Genomic DNA, 16,118 nt, shown 5'->3' on the forward strand with positions numbered 1-16,118 from the left:
ACATAAAGTAGAAATATTGGGTGACGAGTCTGAGCTTTTATTTTTTTTCATTGCTTATGAATAACTGCAGTCTTGGATTCATAGGAAAGTATTAGGCTAGCTGTCGTTGTGGACCATCTTAAGTCTAGGCAGTTTCTCTCAAAGGTGAAAATTAAACCCTGTACTTGAGATTCTTCATTGAATGACATCTCCATGGTAGATAAGAGCTAGCAGTTTATAAACTCTAGATGGTAAACCATCTGGACTAGAGGACCTAATACAGGGGTTAGCTGCTAGTTCATGAGATAAAATAGATTACTTTAACTTTGTATAGCCTTCTGAGTACTGATGTGGTAAATTCACTACAGACAGAAATCTCTCATATCTGTGGATCTGAACCTGTATATGAGCTGAATCTGAATAAAGTGAGACATATAATGTCACACAGTCTCCAGAAATTCATTTGTGAGTGGTCACCAATTCCAATCCTCTTTCTGGTAACATAACATGGATATTAGATCTACCCTGTCCTTTTCTTAGTCTATGTGCAAGACATTTTCCTGACTTATTCTCTTTGACCTGGGCTTGCAATGAGGCTGTCTTTAAATACAGTTAGGCCAATTCTTTTATTAGTTTAGGTAAGTCTGTTGTGACCATGTTGTACTCTTGTAGAGCTAACATATCCTTAAATGTACACTGATGACATTCTTTCAGTTAGTCAAAGTACTCAGAGCAGTAAATATCTTTTATGTCTGTAAAGCATATTAGTCATTTAATGGTTCACCCTTTGCTCCCCTTTAAACAAATCCTACCATGTTAAAATGGGTGGATAGTAGAAATTTGCAAGAACATTTTCATTTCATGTCCAATGAATGACCAATGTAAGTCATCTTGCAATTGTGCAGATTGGCAGAAGTTCATAAGACAAATGAAAACTTCAAAAGCACTGCCTAATGGTAGGACAATGGGCAAGTTAGCACCTAAAGCTTGTTCATACTAATTAACTCTGTGACTATGCAGGGAGGAGTGTATCCGTGTGAAACATGAATCACTGACATACAGCAAACACCATATATCACAAAACTCTATTGATTGCATTGTGTCTTTTAATATATCCTGGGTTTTCGCATACTTTCTGCCTTAACATTGATCTAAAACTGAGTTTAGTTTACAACCCTACTAAAGTCCCTTTCCAATATTATGGAAATATTCTGTCTGTTGGCTTCCCTAATTTAACTAAAAAGGGGAGTAAAACAGGAAGAGGAGTACTTACTGTGATCAGAGATCTAGCATAAGAGCAAAGACCCCATCTTACTATATGCCCCACCTACTCTCACTGTCCTTGTTACGCTCCTCCTAATCTCATTGTCTTTGTTATGCCCTGCCTACTCTCACTGTCCTTGTTATGCCCCTCCTACTCTCATTGTCCTTGTTATACCCCACCTACTCTCACTGTCCTTGTTATGCTGCTCCCGCTCTCATTGTCCTTGTTATGCCCCACCTACTCTCACTGTCCTTGTTATGCTCCTCCCACTCTCACTGTCTTTGTTATGCCCTGCCTACTCTCACTGTCTTTGTTATGCCCCATCTATTCTCATTGTCCTTGTTATGCTGCTCCTGCTCTCATTGTCCTTATGCCCCACCTACTCTCACTGTCCTTGTTATGCTCCTCCTACTCTCATTGTCTTTGTTATGCCCTGCCTACTCTCACTGTCTTTGTTATGCCCCTCCTACTCTCATTGTCCTTGTTATATCCCACCTACTCTCACTGTCCTTGTTATGCCCCTCCTACTCTCATTGTCCTTGTTATGCCCTCTCTTACTCTCAGTCCTTATTATGCCCCATTTACTGTCATTGTCCTCGTGAAAATTGTAATATGCCCCAATTCATCCTGGAGTTTACCTAAACAGCCACATCCTTTCAGAATATTTTATAAACTACATGAAATGGGGTTACCTAACATACCATTTCATAAACACCCATATTTTCTGACTATTTTAAATTCTTGCATAAACAAATTATCTGGATGGTGAGATATTGCATATATAATAAAATGCCCCTATTTTAACACTGAGTTTAAATAACTAGCTTTAAGCTTTACCACTGTAAGTGACATTGGGAAAAAAGAACTTTGCAGAATAAGCCAGCAGCAAATACCTAGAAACAGACAACACAATCACATCAGCCAATAAAAAACAACAATAAGTATTGCAGCGTCAATAATTACTCCTCCAATTAGTGTTAGTGAAGCACCACAGAGAGTACTGAGAGTCTTCATACAAGTGTGAAGATGCCAACGGATATAATCAGACCAGGTAATTAAGACCACGTATAAAAAGATCAATCATGTTTTCCCCTGAGGGACCTTGTCCTGGCATATTTCATTCAAGGATGAGATCTTCTTCAATGGTTGATTGGTAAAACAAATGGTATACTGGCTTGGAAGAAAGTTCTACTTCTGAAGACTGGAAAGGACATGCACTGTCCTGATTCTCTTCATCCTTATCAAAACAACATTCAAAGCATCTATATCACTGTCTGCAAGGGCAGAAAACATGCTAGCTGTAAAGAAAGAATTTCCTAGGATGTCTGAGTCACTCAGCTCATAGGTTTGCTTATCCTATCCGTCTACATCCTTCTTATGAGTTGTGGTCACTGAACCATGGGAGGGAGCTAGCACAACATATTTCTGTAGTGGACTAGGAACTTTAGAGTGGATGTAAGGATGGGCACGCACATTAATTTGACTAGAAGCCACAGGCTATCTGGTTTTCAGTGAGATGTTGGGGTAGAGTACCCATGTTTATTTTGCCCTGTAGAAAGGTTAAAGCAGCATCAGGGTGCCATTCCACTTTTAAGCATGCAGGGTATTTGAAGAAAACTATGATGTCATTTTAGAAATACAGTGATGAGATGCTGGCAAACCTTTGTCTCTTAGCCATAACTTATGACTAGTCCTAAAAATATGGCTTTGTGACCATCTAGGAGAAATGCTTTCCCTTCCTTGCACAACCCAAGATTTCCTCTTTGTCAATAAAATTAAGGAGTTTAAACATAACTTGACAAGGTGAATGGCCAGGCTTTGGGAAGGTTTACCTGAGTGCTGTCCATGTTTATTTATTGTGTCACATACACAAAGGACTTTTGGTAGAACTGCTTGAAGGTAATAAATTCAATGCTCTTGTTCACTTGACTCTAGCAGGCGTACCACATGCAAATTGTTTTGGAGCTGCCTCTTCTCAGGGTGGTCTGCCTTCTGATAGAGTTGCTGCTCTCTGGAGTGGTACTCCCTGAGAGTGGGGTACAATTCCTATATTCATGTATCATCACAGGGCACAACTATTTCCAGGAACCCCACTGTCACACTGCTGCTGGATATTGTCACTATTTTTAACTGCTATGGCTTTCAGCTTTCTTGTATTAACCAAAGTTTGGTTGATTAGAATACTAAACATATTCAGTTTTTCTTTTTAAGACTACACCCAGAAGCATGTTATGACACTGAGTCTCACTAGCTTGTAATATATTGGGCTGCTGTGGAGGTTCCATGTTGGGATGGCAGATGAAGCAGGTCTCAGACTGTGTGAGTGATTAAAAAGAATATTAAGGGAGTAGGTAAAGAGCAATCAGTGTCATAAAGACTGTATTACCTTTAACATGAATTTGATCACAGCTGAGCTATAGAGCTGCAGGCTTAAGCTGCCATTTTATGCTTATCCAACTTGACCTTATTTTACACTAACAGAAGGAGGCAAGCATAGTGTAAAGCTTTGATTATTTTAGATTATGTTTAAAGTAGCAGTGATCTTTTTTTTTGTAAGCAGAGATTTCAAATTGTGATCATTGTTCAAAATGTTGTAATGTGTTTTGTATTTCCAGTTGAATCGTTTACTTATGTTTTACTTCCAGCTCACTGAACCCGTAATACAATTTCAGCTCTATGATGAGTTCATCGCATATGGAAAAGAGCTCCCAAGAAACATAGACTGTACAAAGGATGCTGATCCCTCAATAAAAGATCATATCAACAAACTAAAAGATATTTTGGGCAAACTGCCACCTTCAAACTACAACACTTTACGGCATCTGATTGGCCATCTCTACAGGTAGGTAGCTGGTCATGTTGCCTTTGTATGTGTGAGCACCTTTAAGCCACAGATATTGCACAGTAATAAAATCTGCATATAGGCTAATCATCCCAGTGGTGCAGGATGGCAGCTCCAGTCCTCTAGTGTTAAAGTACTCAGGATTGTAAAATACCCCCCAAACTGCCAAGATTCTTATAGGCCTTGCATCTTTAACTCATTTATGTATTCCTGCTCTACTTGTTGAAAACCATGATTTTCATTTAAATGTATTAAAAAATATGAGATGTGATTCTTCTGGTCATTGCTAGTCCATGCCACATGGAAATTCATTTCCACCTGCAGTCTTTAGCTGTAGTAAATGGCAGCTGAAGTCAATGGATGTGGTGAGTTTACAGCATCCAGCTTACTACTGTATTCATATCATAGAAGCAACACCACTCCTCTGCTATGACAGTGTCAAGTCTGACTAAGGGATAGAGTCTGTGATGGCCTAGCCTTTTGTGGAGTGTCTGAATACTGTTGGTCATTGGAAGGTATTCTGCATGACAATTTGGATATAGCTACAACTGAATACAAAGGGGTGGATACATGGCAGATTAAACCATTAGTATGTCATTCTCCATTCTGCTTTCTGAGTCTCTGTTTCCTTCATGGGACTTTAGTATTGTAAAACTGGTGATTACTAAATGAGAGATATGTCTGTTTTCAGCCCCACCCTCCTGAATTCGCTATGCATATTATCTGAGGATAGTATACTGGGATTCTTTAATCTGAGTCATTGAATTCCCTGCACAGTCAGGAAGCATGTATAGTGACTCTCCTCATACAATACTGAGGTGGGGGTTCTTTTCATGCTGCTTGTAAACAGAACAAAAATACACAGGCAAACTATGTTTTTTTCTAGTGATTTTTCCCACAACATCATGACTTGACTGGCTCTGCCCTGCACTAGTTTTCAAAAAATGCAATGCTTGGCAGTATCAGTGCACAGATATAAGCCCTACAGTGTTGTGTATATGTTAAAATTATAAAAAAAATACCAGTAGAAATTTTCACCTCAGCGTGTTTTACCTGAATTAACATGGGAGCAGAATGACAACTATCAGCAAATAGTTTGCAGGCAGGCTACATTGTAAATCACTCAGTGTGATCCATTGTCATATGAGGGTAGGGGAAATGGTGTTTGCCCATTTCCTTGTTGGAAATGTGCATGTTTGCAAAAAAGGCCAGCTGATTGCTAAAAAGAAAATGCATTCATGATTCTGAATTTCTTCCACTGTTTACATGGGTAAAGCAGGATTCCCATGGCCCTAATGACCTCCTCTTTCCTTTTACAGTAATTAAAACATTTTCTTTTTGTTCATATGCTTTCAGAAACATCTGGGAAAACAAGAAACTTTGTTCCTTGAGTTGTAGCATGGTCACTGTTCATCTCACTGGCTTGAAGACTGAACATAGCCTGGTTAGTGCAGTAACTGGTATAAGGCACATAGTTTGCATTGAGCAAGACACCTGTCTATGCTATTGCCTCTAAAGAAAAGCTACAGAAACAAAGACCTCAGTGATGTGAAATTATGACTTGTAAACAAACCTTGTGCATTTATAATAGGTGCATATAGTATCAGTACTAATTTTTACTTCTTTCTAGTAGTTTGCCAACTTGGCACTATTTATTATGAGAGGCCATATATGTCTATGTTATGCATTTCTGAAACAAATTATTTTGCTTATAAATCGTTTCCGGATTCTGCATCACTCACTCTAAACTTTTTTTGCTTTTTTGTAAATTCTTCCCTAATTTTGTCTTAGTCATTTCTGCCCATTACTGGAGCCATTTTTTCTTATCAAACAGAAAGTAGGATCCTTGCTTATTTCACTTTGGCATTTCTGTATACTTCAAATATCTCCTTTCTAGTACTCAGTACTGTAATTAGGTTTGTATCTTGTTTTCCTTCATCATAAATTTCTTGTTAGAAATCTTACATGATTTAGCTGTTGTCATTAGCACTACTTTCAGTCTCCTTTGCAGAGTTTTCTGGGGAATGGCTTGTAAATTAGCCTTGACACAAACCTTTTTTAACAATACACACTACTGTTACTTCTGACTGTGGTATACTTTTAAGTTCCTGCATAAAATAAAGGTTTCCTTCATGCTTGTCGGTGTTATTTCTCGTATTATTTTATGTAGTCTGATTTTCTTTAGTATATTATTCTCATATTTTGCTGTCAGCTGTAGCTGCTCCTGTGCAAATTATGTTTGAAGTTTATTGATTCCTCTTATGATCTATCCATCCATTTGAACTCCCTTATCTTTTACAAATGTCAGTTTCACCTGGAAAGAAAGAATTCAACTTTTTAAGGTCTTTTGAGTTCTGTTCTCCAATTTTATGGAAAGGACTGAGCCTGGGATAGATCCCTAATCAGTCCTTCTTTCACCACATCCTTCATTTCTCAGCTGCTTAACACTTTTGTAGCCAGCCTATCAGCTTTGACCCATTCTTCGGCTAATTGGTGTGTACTGCAGAATGCTGAAACATGCAATACCCTACAGTGTCAGGCTGTGCAATATCCATTGCAGCATTCTTAACTGCATCATGCCAAAACAGTAAATACAATGGCAAGATCAACTTTAGCAACCTCTGTCCTATAAATCCTTAATGCTTAATAATGGAAAGTAGAAACCATTTGTGTACTGCCTCCTTCAGCAACCATTTCAACATTTGATCCACCACCAGAAACAGTTTTACTGGCCTCTCATGTTTTTGTTCCTTCCAGTTGCCACATTCATAAAGGGAGGAGGGCTGGCAGTTAAAACTGCTGTTCTTCAGAATTCCTTAGCACATCTTACAATTTGTTTTCATTATACATTGTGTTATACAGGTTGTGGTGGTGCAGTGGTTGGTGTTGTCACCTCATAGCAAGAGGTTCTCCAGTTTGATTTTCAGCTGGAGTGCCTTCTGTGTGGAGTCTGCATGTCCTCCCTGTGGTCGAGTGATGTTTAAAGACATGCAGGTAGGTGTGTGTGTGAGTGAATGGGTGTGCTTCATTGAAGGGTGGGTGTTGGAATGGCACCATAAAAATCTACTGCCAATCATAAGCGGACCAGTGTTCCACTGTGGTGACCCCTAACCAGGAAAAGCTGAAAGACATTACTATACATTGTGTTATACCTTTGTTGACTAGGTGATGCTGGGCTCCATCAGTCCACAACTAGTGGTGTAGCACCTCCTAATAGACACCTAAGAATCTCTTTTAGTTGCAGTTAGCCTCACATGGTGGGTGCAGAGGGGCTTGCCCTTGCATTAAAAAACTTCTTCAAAGCCAGCTTCATGCTACTCAAGTCAGAAGTGACAAACTTCATAACACCCATGCAGATGGGAGCTGAAAGTCTGACTGCTGAATTCTACACTAAGGCACTGTACGAGCACATCCACTCGTGCATGAATCGTGCCATCCAAAATAGAACCAAGACACTCTCTTCCAAAAGAAGGAAGCCAATCTGGTGGTCCTCTGCCATAAACAAATTATACAACTGAAGGAAGAAACTGTTGCAGAAAATAGGAAAATCCCAGGATGCAAAAAACTCCCTTACCAGCCTCAGTAAGAATCTGAGATCCTTCATAAAATCCTCCAAAGCTAGTTACGAAAATAAAATTGCCAAAGATTCAAAAGACAACAACAAGGCATTCTATAGTTATGTCAAAAATCTAAATGACAATGCTCAGATCTGCTCTCAGCTATAACAGAATGGTATTAAATATACTGATCCCAAGGATATTGCCAATATCCTGGCAGATCGATTTAGAGCCAACTTCACCCCCCTCTCACCCCCTAAAGGGCCCATCTCAATACCAAAAGATTGCCAAATTCTGGTAGTCACGGCCACACAAGTAGAAACCGCACTCTCCAAAGCTAAGAATACAGCATCCATGGGATCAGATAACATCCCGGGCTATGGACTACATGAACTACAAAATGAACTGGCACCTCACCTAAGTGTCATGTTTAATCATAGCCTCACCAGTTATCCCACTCCACAAGGGGGGACCCACCTTGGATCCGGGGAACTACCATCCCATCAGTCTGGCGAGCCTGATCTGCAAGGGCATGGAACACATTATCATGGAACTTATAAACAAAGACATTGGCAACCTTCAAACACTAGACCCCACCCAGTTTGGGTTCATGAAAGGCCAATCATCTCTCCCCTGAACCTGATTTACTTCTTTGAATCAGTCTCCAGAGCTGTGGACAAGGGTAAGGCAGTCCACACAGCCTATTTGGACCTTGCCAAGGCCTTCGACACCATTGCCCACTCTGGAATCATAGATAAACTTACTAAGCTGGGCATAAATCCCTACATCACTCGATGGGTTGCCAACTGGCTTACTGACAGAATCTGGACTGTAAAAAGTAGCCAACTCCAAATCTAGCTCCAGACAAGTGACAAGTGGAGTACCTCTGGGTTCAGTCCTGGGACCACTCTTGTTTGGCATCTACTTCTCTGAAGTACAAGCCAAAACTAAGGGACTCTGGCTAACAAAGTTTGCAGATGACTGCAAACTGGGAGCCATTAATGAATCCCCAAATGATGTGGATATTCTACAAAAGGGCCTTACAGAAACAGATGCTTAGTGCCAGAGCCATGTGCTCAAGCTTATTGCCAAGAAATGTATAGTTATCCCCTTTGGGAAAAATCATGTACCCATGAATTACCACACGGGTGGCAGTACACTAAACACTGAAAGTGTGATTTGAGACTTAGGAACACAGGTGGACAGTGGTCTCACCTTCGATAACCACATCACCACAACAGTCAGGAAATCCTTCTATGTGGCACACCTCATCACTAAGGGCTTTTCATCCAGAAAAAAGGAGGTCATTGTCCCACTGTACTCATCCCTCATTAGACACATTATATAGTGCAATGCTCCATTTGGTATGTACCTCACAAGACATCTGCAACAGCTGGAAAGGCCGCAGAAATACCTCACTAAAAGAATCACAGGCCTTAAACAAATGCCCTATGCTGACCATCTAAAAAAACACCAGCTATACTCTGTAGCATATCGTCTACTCAGAGGTAATTTCTGCTTAACATACAAGGCCATGTCAAACCTGAGCTGTTGGACATGCTCCACTTAAAGAAATACCAATCCTTCCGAGCCACACACTCCAGGGGTCTAAACCTTGTCATCACAATGAATAAAACATGCTGGAGAGATAGGTTCCTGACCCACAGACTCCCCATACTCTGGAATAGACTGCCCACACATGTCAAGCAGAGCACCTCCTTGGCCCTCTTCAAGAGGAACCTTGACGATTGGATGGGAGATAGGAAATTAACCTCGGGGATCACGTCAGTCGCCCTGTTAGACAGGGGTCCAGGGAAGTAAATATTGTGGGAAGAAATATCCAGGGAATTGTTAATGCTAGGAAAAAAGGACGAAAACTAAGCAGGCGAACGCTCCCAAATGAATTTATTCACGAAATAAATGTGAGCAAAGTACACAACCAAGCTTTCGGTGAGCTCAATGTCCCACCTTCATCAGACAACTTACAAGTCAGACATCAGAGTTTAAATACTGTTACATCAATTAATTAATTGCAATCAATCTTATTAACACATTATCAAATAAAAGAAAGTTTCAGGTGTATAGTATTGTAAATGTCAACCAGAAACTTTGTGTAGTTACTAAAAAAAGTACTTCATTAACTTATAACCAATTTAAAACAAATATTAAAATTATACTTAAAATATATGTTATGCACAAAAATTCAAAGGGGTATAACTAATCTAATGTACAAATTCAAAACCATTTACATATTTGTGATTTTGTGTATTTGTAACCCTTTTATGCACATACTCGAGTGGACAAAATATATTCTGCAGTAATAAATAATATATACAATATCTTGCAGAACCTAATATTCAACACATTCATTAGTATGTTACCCTGTATAAAATTATTGTTATAATACATACCAGAGTGTTGCATTATAAAATAAACCAAATTAATCCTTCCATTGAACCAAATTTAAAACACCATACCAAAGCCACAATTCCATTTTATGTTGGCAAAATAAAATATAGTATAAACTATAAATATAACGTAAAATATAAAATATAAAATAAAACTCCCTTAAAAAATATTTTAAAGGAGGATGGCCTCATCTATTGTTAGATAGAAGTTTCAAAACAGGAGCTACAGAAACGTGTTCATTCAAACCTGGGTTGACATATGCCCATGTTCTTAACTGCCAGTAAAGTTCATTCACTTCTAAGTGAGTCTGCCAAGGACCACTTAGATTGTCAGTAAGTGACTTCCCTAGGACTGTAAATTTAAAACAGTGCCCAGAATTAGCCAAAACATGCAGTACCAAAAAGACGTTGAACTTCTTATGTCAGAGCTTGCAGATCTGGAGCAGCTTATTAAAGGTGACTGTGAGTTTTTTAGGTACAAATACGAATTCTTGCACATCTTTAATAGTATTGAAGCAACCATTAAAAAACTGACTGTCAACAAAAGAAAGAAAATTAACAGGGACATTAATGAGTATCATCTCCACAAAGCTTACCCTCGACCACCATTGCTGGTTAACAAACTGGAGAATACAGGATTGAATAAAGTAAATTTATCTGACAATCACCGACCAGCAGGTGGTTATGATGAGACACCTCAAGAGTCTCAAGACGGGCAAGAGCTACCGCCCCTTCGTCGTAGTGAGAGACTACTAATTAATGCTAGTAGACCTGGCAATACCAACACCAACCAGGGTGGCAACAATATTAGGGACCAATTCGACGATGATGTAGTTAATAACTGTGGTAACACTTCTTCCCAGCAGGGTTTTTCCAAGGGGAAAACCAATGGAAAGAAAAAGCAAACGAACGGTCCGACCAGGACCAACCAGAACAACTACACGAATCGGAAAGGGCAACGCAGGAGATGATCGACCAATTTTCTGAATTACAGATTCTTACAGATTCAAAAGGGGATTTTAAAATTTATAATTACACTTCATTTAATATTGACTCTGGTATGGTTGAGTTTTTTTCTAAGGGGCTATCCTTTGTTCCTGACAAGTCATTTGATTTGGTTAAAACATTGATCGATCTTAAACTTTTTGTAAGAAAACTCAATCTAAAAGTTTTAATGGGTGATGGTATTTCCAACCCAGATACATTAAGGGTCCCTAGTGTATATAATCCCCCATTACATGACACTCTTTGTTTATTTGAGAAGATGTGCGAATACGACTTTAGAGCACTCAAAGCCAACCACCCTTCCAGCAATAGGCATTTTAACACCACAAGGGACGAACATCAGTTTTTGCATTTGTTGAAAAACTGTAATATCAGGGTCATGAAGCCCGATAAGGGGGGTGGTTTGGTTCTCATGGACAACTTTGTGTACATTCAAAACATGAATCTGTTATTAGAAACTGATAGATATCAGACTGTTAGTATTAGTGAAGTCAATTCAGCCTATGTGAAAATAAGAGGTTTAATTGAAGACCTCTTTTTGGAGAAATGTATAGATCTTGATCTGTACCATTATCTCAATGTAGTAGCCCCTAGATTGCCGGTGCTATTTGGCATACCTAAAACTCATAAATCTTTGGAATGTCCACCTTTTCGGCCTATAGTAGATGGTCGTGGTTCCATCACTATTCCCTGTGCTAAATATGTTGAGAGCATTTTAAGACCTTTGATTTCCCAAGAAACCTAAATTTGCAAGGATTCCTGGAGCTTCCTTAATGAACTGAACAGGGTGCCATTTCAGGCTGACTCCTGGTTTCTGACTGTTGACATAAAAGATTTGTACACAGTTATACCACAGATGTTGGGCATACAGTGGATATGTGATTTTTTGTTTGAAAAGAAAGTAGATGACAATGTGATCTATGTAGTTGAGACTCTGCTAGAAATAGTACTAAACAACAATTTTATGTCTTTTAACAACAGTATTTACCTTCAGAAATCAGGAGTTGCGATGGGTTCACCCTGTGGTGGGAGCTTCGCTAATGGAGTGCTAGCCCATTGGGAAAAGAATGTCTTATTCACTGATCCCTGCTTTAAATCTTCTGTCACCTGGTACACCAGATACCAGGATGACATGTTTTTTATATGGAAAGCTTCTCCTTCTATCATACCTGCCTTTTTGGAGTCACTCACAAAGAAGACACCTTTTTTAGAATTCACATATAATCTACAGGAAACAACCATTAGTTTCCTTGATATTCTTATTAAGAAAGACTTGTCAAGATCTAGATACAAGAGTTTTATTTACCGTAAGCCCACTTACTCCAATGCATTCTTGTATTTCACGAGTTCTCATCCTGGTCACCAAAAGAAGGCCATAGTTAAAGGCCAGATGGTCAGGGCCGCCAGGATGGTTTCGGAATTTGATGATTTTTTGAAGGAATGTGATTACCTTAGCAGTATGTTTACCAATAGAGGATATCCTGGTTTGTTAATTAATGACATCAAAACTGAGGTTATTACCAAAAGGAGAGTTGGTGTTTACAAACCTATTTTATGTTTTGAGAATATAGATCTTGACAATGCTAGTGAATCTCCAATTTCTCTTACACAAAGATCTGGTACTGCTCAGTCACATGAGTTTACTTTGAGATTTTTTTGTACCTATTCTGCTGACCATTTTGACATCAAAAAGGTCATAAATAAATGTTGGGCCCTTATAACTGAGGACACGTTTTTGACAAAAAGATTAGGGGAATTTCCAAGAATTACGTTTAGGAGGGGTCAGAATCTAAAAAGTTTGCTTGAATTAAAATCAAAGCCCTTTGTTCAGGGGGTTACAGGAACAAAGAAGTGTGGTTTTTGTAACCAATGTAAGTTCATTTTTACTGAACCTAAGGTCAAAATTAGGGACATAGATTATAAAATAATGGGGAAATTTAGCTGTGAGTCTAATGGAGTGGTGTACATGGCCGTATGTCAAAAATGTCCTGCCTTCTACATTGGAAAAACTAAAAGGAAATTCAGGCAGCGGATTTACGAGCACGTTTACGCCATAGGCAAACAGGATGTTAACAATGCATTAGCCAGGCATGTTTTGGCTAATTCTGGGCACTGTTTTAAATTTACAGTCCTAGGGAAGTCACTTACTGACAATCTAAGTGGTCCTTGGCAGACTCACTTAGAAGTGAATGAACTTTACTGGCAGTTAAGAACATGGGCATATGTCAACCCAGGTTTGAATGAACACGTTTCTGTAGCTCCTGTTTTGAAACTTCTATCTAACAATAGATGAGGCCATCCTCCTTTAAAATATTTTTTAAGGGAGTTTTATTTTATATTTTATATTTTACGTTATATTTATAGTTTATACTATATTTTATTTTGCCAACATAAAATGGAATTGTGGCTTTGGTATGGTGTTTTAAATTTGGTTCAATGGAAGGATTAATTTGGTTTATTTTATAATGCAACACTCTGGTATGTATTATAACAATAATCTTATACAGGGTAACATACTAATGAATGTGTTGAATATTAGGTTCTGCAAGATATTGTATATATTATTTATTACTGCAGAATATATTTTGTCCACTCGAGTATGTGCATAAAAGGGTTACAAATACACAAAATCACAAATATGTAAATGGTTTTGAATTTGTACATTAGATTAGTTATACCCCTTTGAATTTTTGTGCATAACATATATTTTAAGTATAATTTTAATATTTGTTTTAAATTGGTTATAAGTTAATGAAGTACTTTGTTTAGTAACTACACGAAGTTTCTGGTTGACATTTACAATACTATACACCTGAAACTTTCTTTTATTTGATAATGTGTTAATAAGATTGATTGCAATTAATTAATTGATGTAACAGTATTTAAACTCTGATGTCTGACTTGTAAGTTGTCTGATGAAGGTGGGACATTGAGCTCACCGAAAGCTTGGTTGTGTACTTTGCTCACATTTATTTCGTGAATAAATTAATTTGGGAGCGTTCGCCTGCTTAGTTTTCGTCCTTTTTTCATAGTTTGTGATTATTGGCACGTTTGGATACAAATTGTTAATGCTAGGCTTGTATAGGCCCTAGGGCCGATAGCCTAGTACCAACCGATAAACCTATGAATATTGTGAGTTTTAGATATTTTGTTTTTCAGTCTTTGGAACTCTCTATCTGATAACAGATCTGCAAGCATATCCTGATTCACAAACTGCTACTCAGCAGTGATAGTTTAGGCACTGCATATAAATGTGATCATTGTAGGAAAGACCTATGCTAATGAGGCCTGTAAGCAGCCTGGTGCATTGCTGATTTAAGAGCCTTGCATAGTACAGATGTCATAGAGTCAGTACTATACAAATTTCCTTCAAGGCTAGTGCAGAAAATAGGTAAGTTTACACTGCAAGTTAGTGGCATGAACCTATTCATTTAAATGGGAGGGAATCTGTGCAAGATAAGCACAACAGTATCACCTGAAGACCACTGATCCAGGTAAGCAGTAGAGCATGTGTACATGGGAATTTGTGAAGGCTAAAGGCTGTTTGCCTGTGTGTATATGGAGGCATAAAGGCAGTGTGTGAGCGGATCTATGATGTGACCTGTGGCTAGTATGAATGGGGAGCTCCGAGATGATGTGACCTGTAACTAGTATGACTGGGGAGCTCGCAGACAATGTGACTTGTGGCTAGTATAAATGGGGAGATTTCAGATGCAGACTGCTTCTGTGTATTAGACTTGTAAAATTACAAACTACCTATCTATGGTCATTTAGCAGGATAGCTAAAGTATTGTTATAGTCTGCAAATTTCAATCAGGCAAACAAGTCCCAGTAAAGTGAGTCAGTTGACACCATAAATCAGGGACTTGAATGAGGTCAGATATTTTATGGTGGCCCATATCAATATTTGAGCAACACCTGAAATATCTGTTTCAGGAAATGAACAGCGTGGATGTCACTGCAGGTTGTCAGTCTTGCTCAAGATGGATAACTCAGTTCCTTCACTCACCACCTCTGTTTTCTAAATTTTCAGTAGCACAAATCTGATTGCTCCATTGATTAATTTGTACCTTACTTAAGAAATCTACTGAGCTGTTCTCAATATCTCAGTCTATAAACACAGCTGGCACTCAAATAAATAGGGTTATTACTCAGTCTATCCATGGCAGAACCAAACAGATGTAGCTTGAAATGGGCTTTCCATTCTACATTTTAATCCTCTGCACCAATTTTCTCAAAATTTCCAATACACTTAAGTCTGTCTTCTTTCAATTAATCTGTCATCACAGCATTGTTGCAGGAATTTTCAACATCAACTGACCTACTAGGACAGTAGACCACACACACACACACACACACACACACACACACACACACACACACACACACACACACACACACACACACATGCACACACACACACTTTTCTCTTAAACTAATCAGATTTCGGACCTTCAGTTCTAAGTATTCACAGTCATTATTTCATGGTCCTTCCCTAGCAGACAGGTCTTTTACTAGCAGTCTTACATAAACACTTAGTTTTACTCCTTATTGGCTAGTTTATTATCCATCCAGAATAAAAACTTTACCGTTAGGTAACTGTGCTGTGTTCATCATATTGATCACTCTAGCAGCCTTTCCCTACCTCCATCACCCTTATTTTCTGGTGTGTTGATTAATTGGATCTATATTAGAACACCGAACATTCAAAATGTTGAGTGTTCTAATATCAACCTGTTTTCAGCGAACACTGAAAATATCGAAGAAACAGAAAACTTAATTTTTTCCTAGGGAAAGAATTTGGTTGTCCATTTCTGTTGCTTCTGTATTTTCAGCCACCCCTATAGTGCCTTTTTTAGGAGGTGTTCCAAAGACCAAATTACAACCCTAACAGCTACAAGCAAATGCAATCTGAGGATCATACTGCTCAAAGCTAGAAGTCTAAATCTCAAAATGCGCTCACTCAAAACACTCCTTAAAATTGAGAACATTGGCATTTGTGCTGTAACAGAAACCTGGTTCAAGGCAGCAGAAAGCACCCCTGTACTACCAGCCTATAACTC

At 38.6% G+C, this 16,118-nt stretch overlaps 1 protein-coding gene across 4 annotated transcripts in view; it reads left to right on the top strand.

Annotated features, from left to right (window-relative positions):
* Positions 1 to 16,118, top strand: part of LOC122812148 (GEM interacting protein) — a 1,774,188-nt gene that overhangs the window by 1,624,808 nt on the left and 133,262 nt on the right. For all 4 annotated transcript variants that reach the window (XM_044084459.1, XM_044084456.1, XM_044084457.1 and 1 more), the window contains one exon: positions 3,889 to 4,085. In XM_044084459.1, coding sequence (XP_043940394.1) covers positions 3,889 to 4,085 — 197 coding nt within the window. The remainder of the gene's footprint in view (positions 1 to 3,888; positions 4,086 to 16,118) is intronic.

This window comes from Protopterus annectens, chromosome 9.part0 (assembly GCF_019279795.1).
Source record: "Protopterus annectens isolate FY-2018-M chromosome 9.part0, PAN1.0, whole genome shotgun sequence".
Lineage (NCBI taxonomy): Eukaryota > Metazoa > Chordata > Ceratodontiformes > Protopteridae > Protopterus > Protopterus annectens.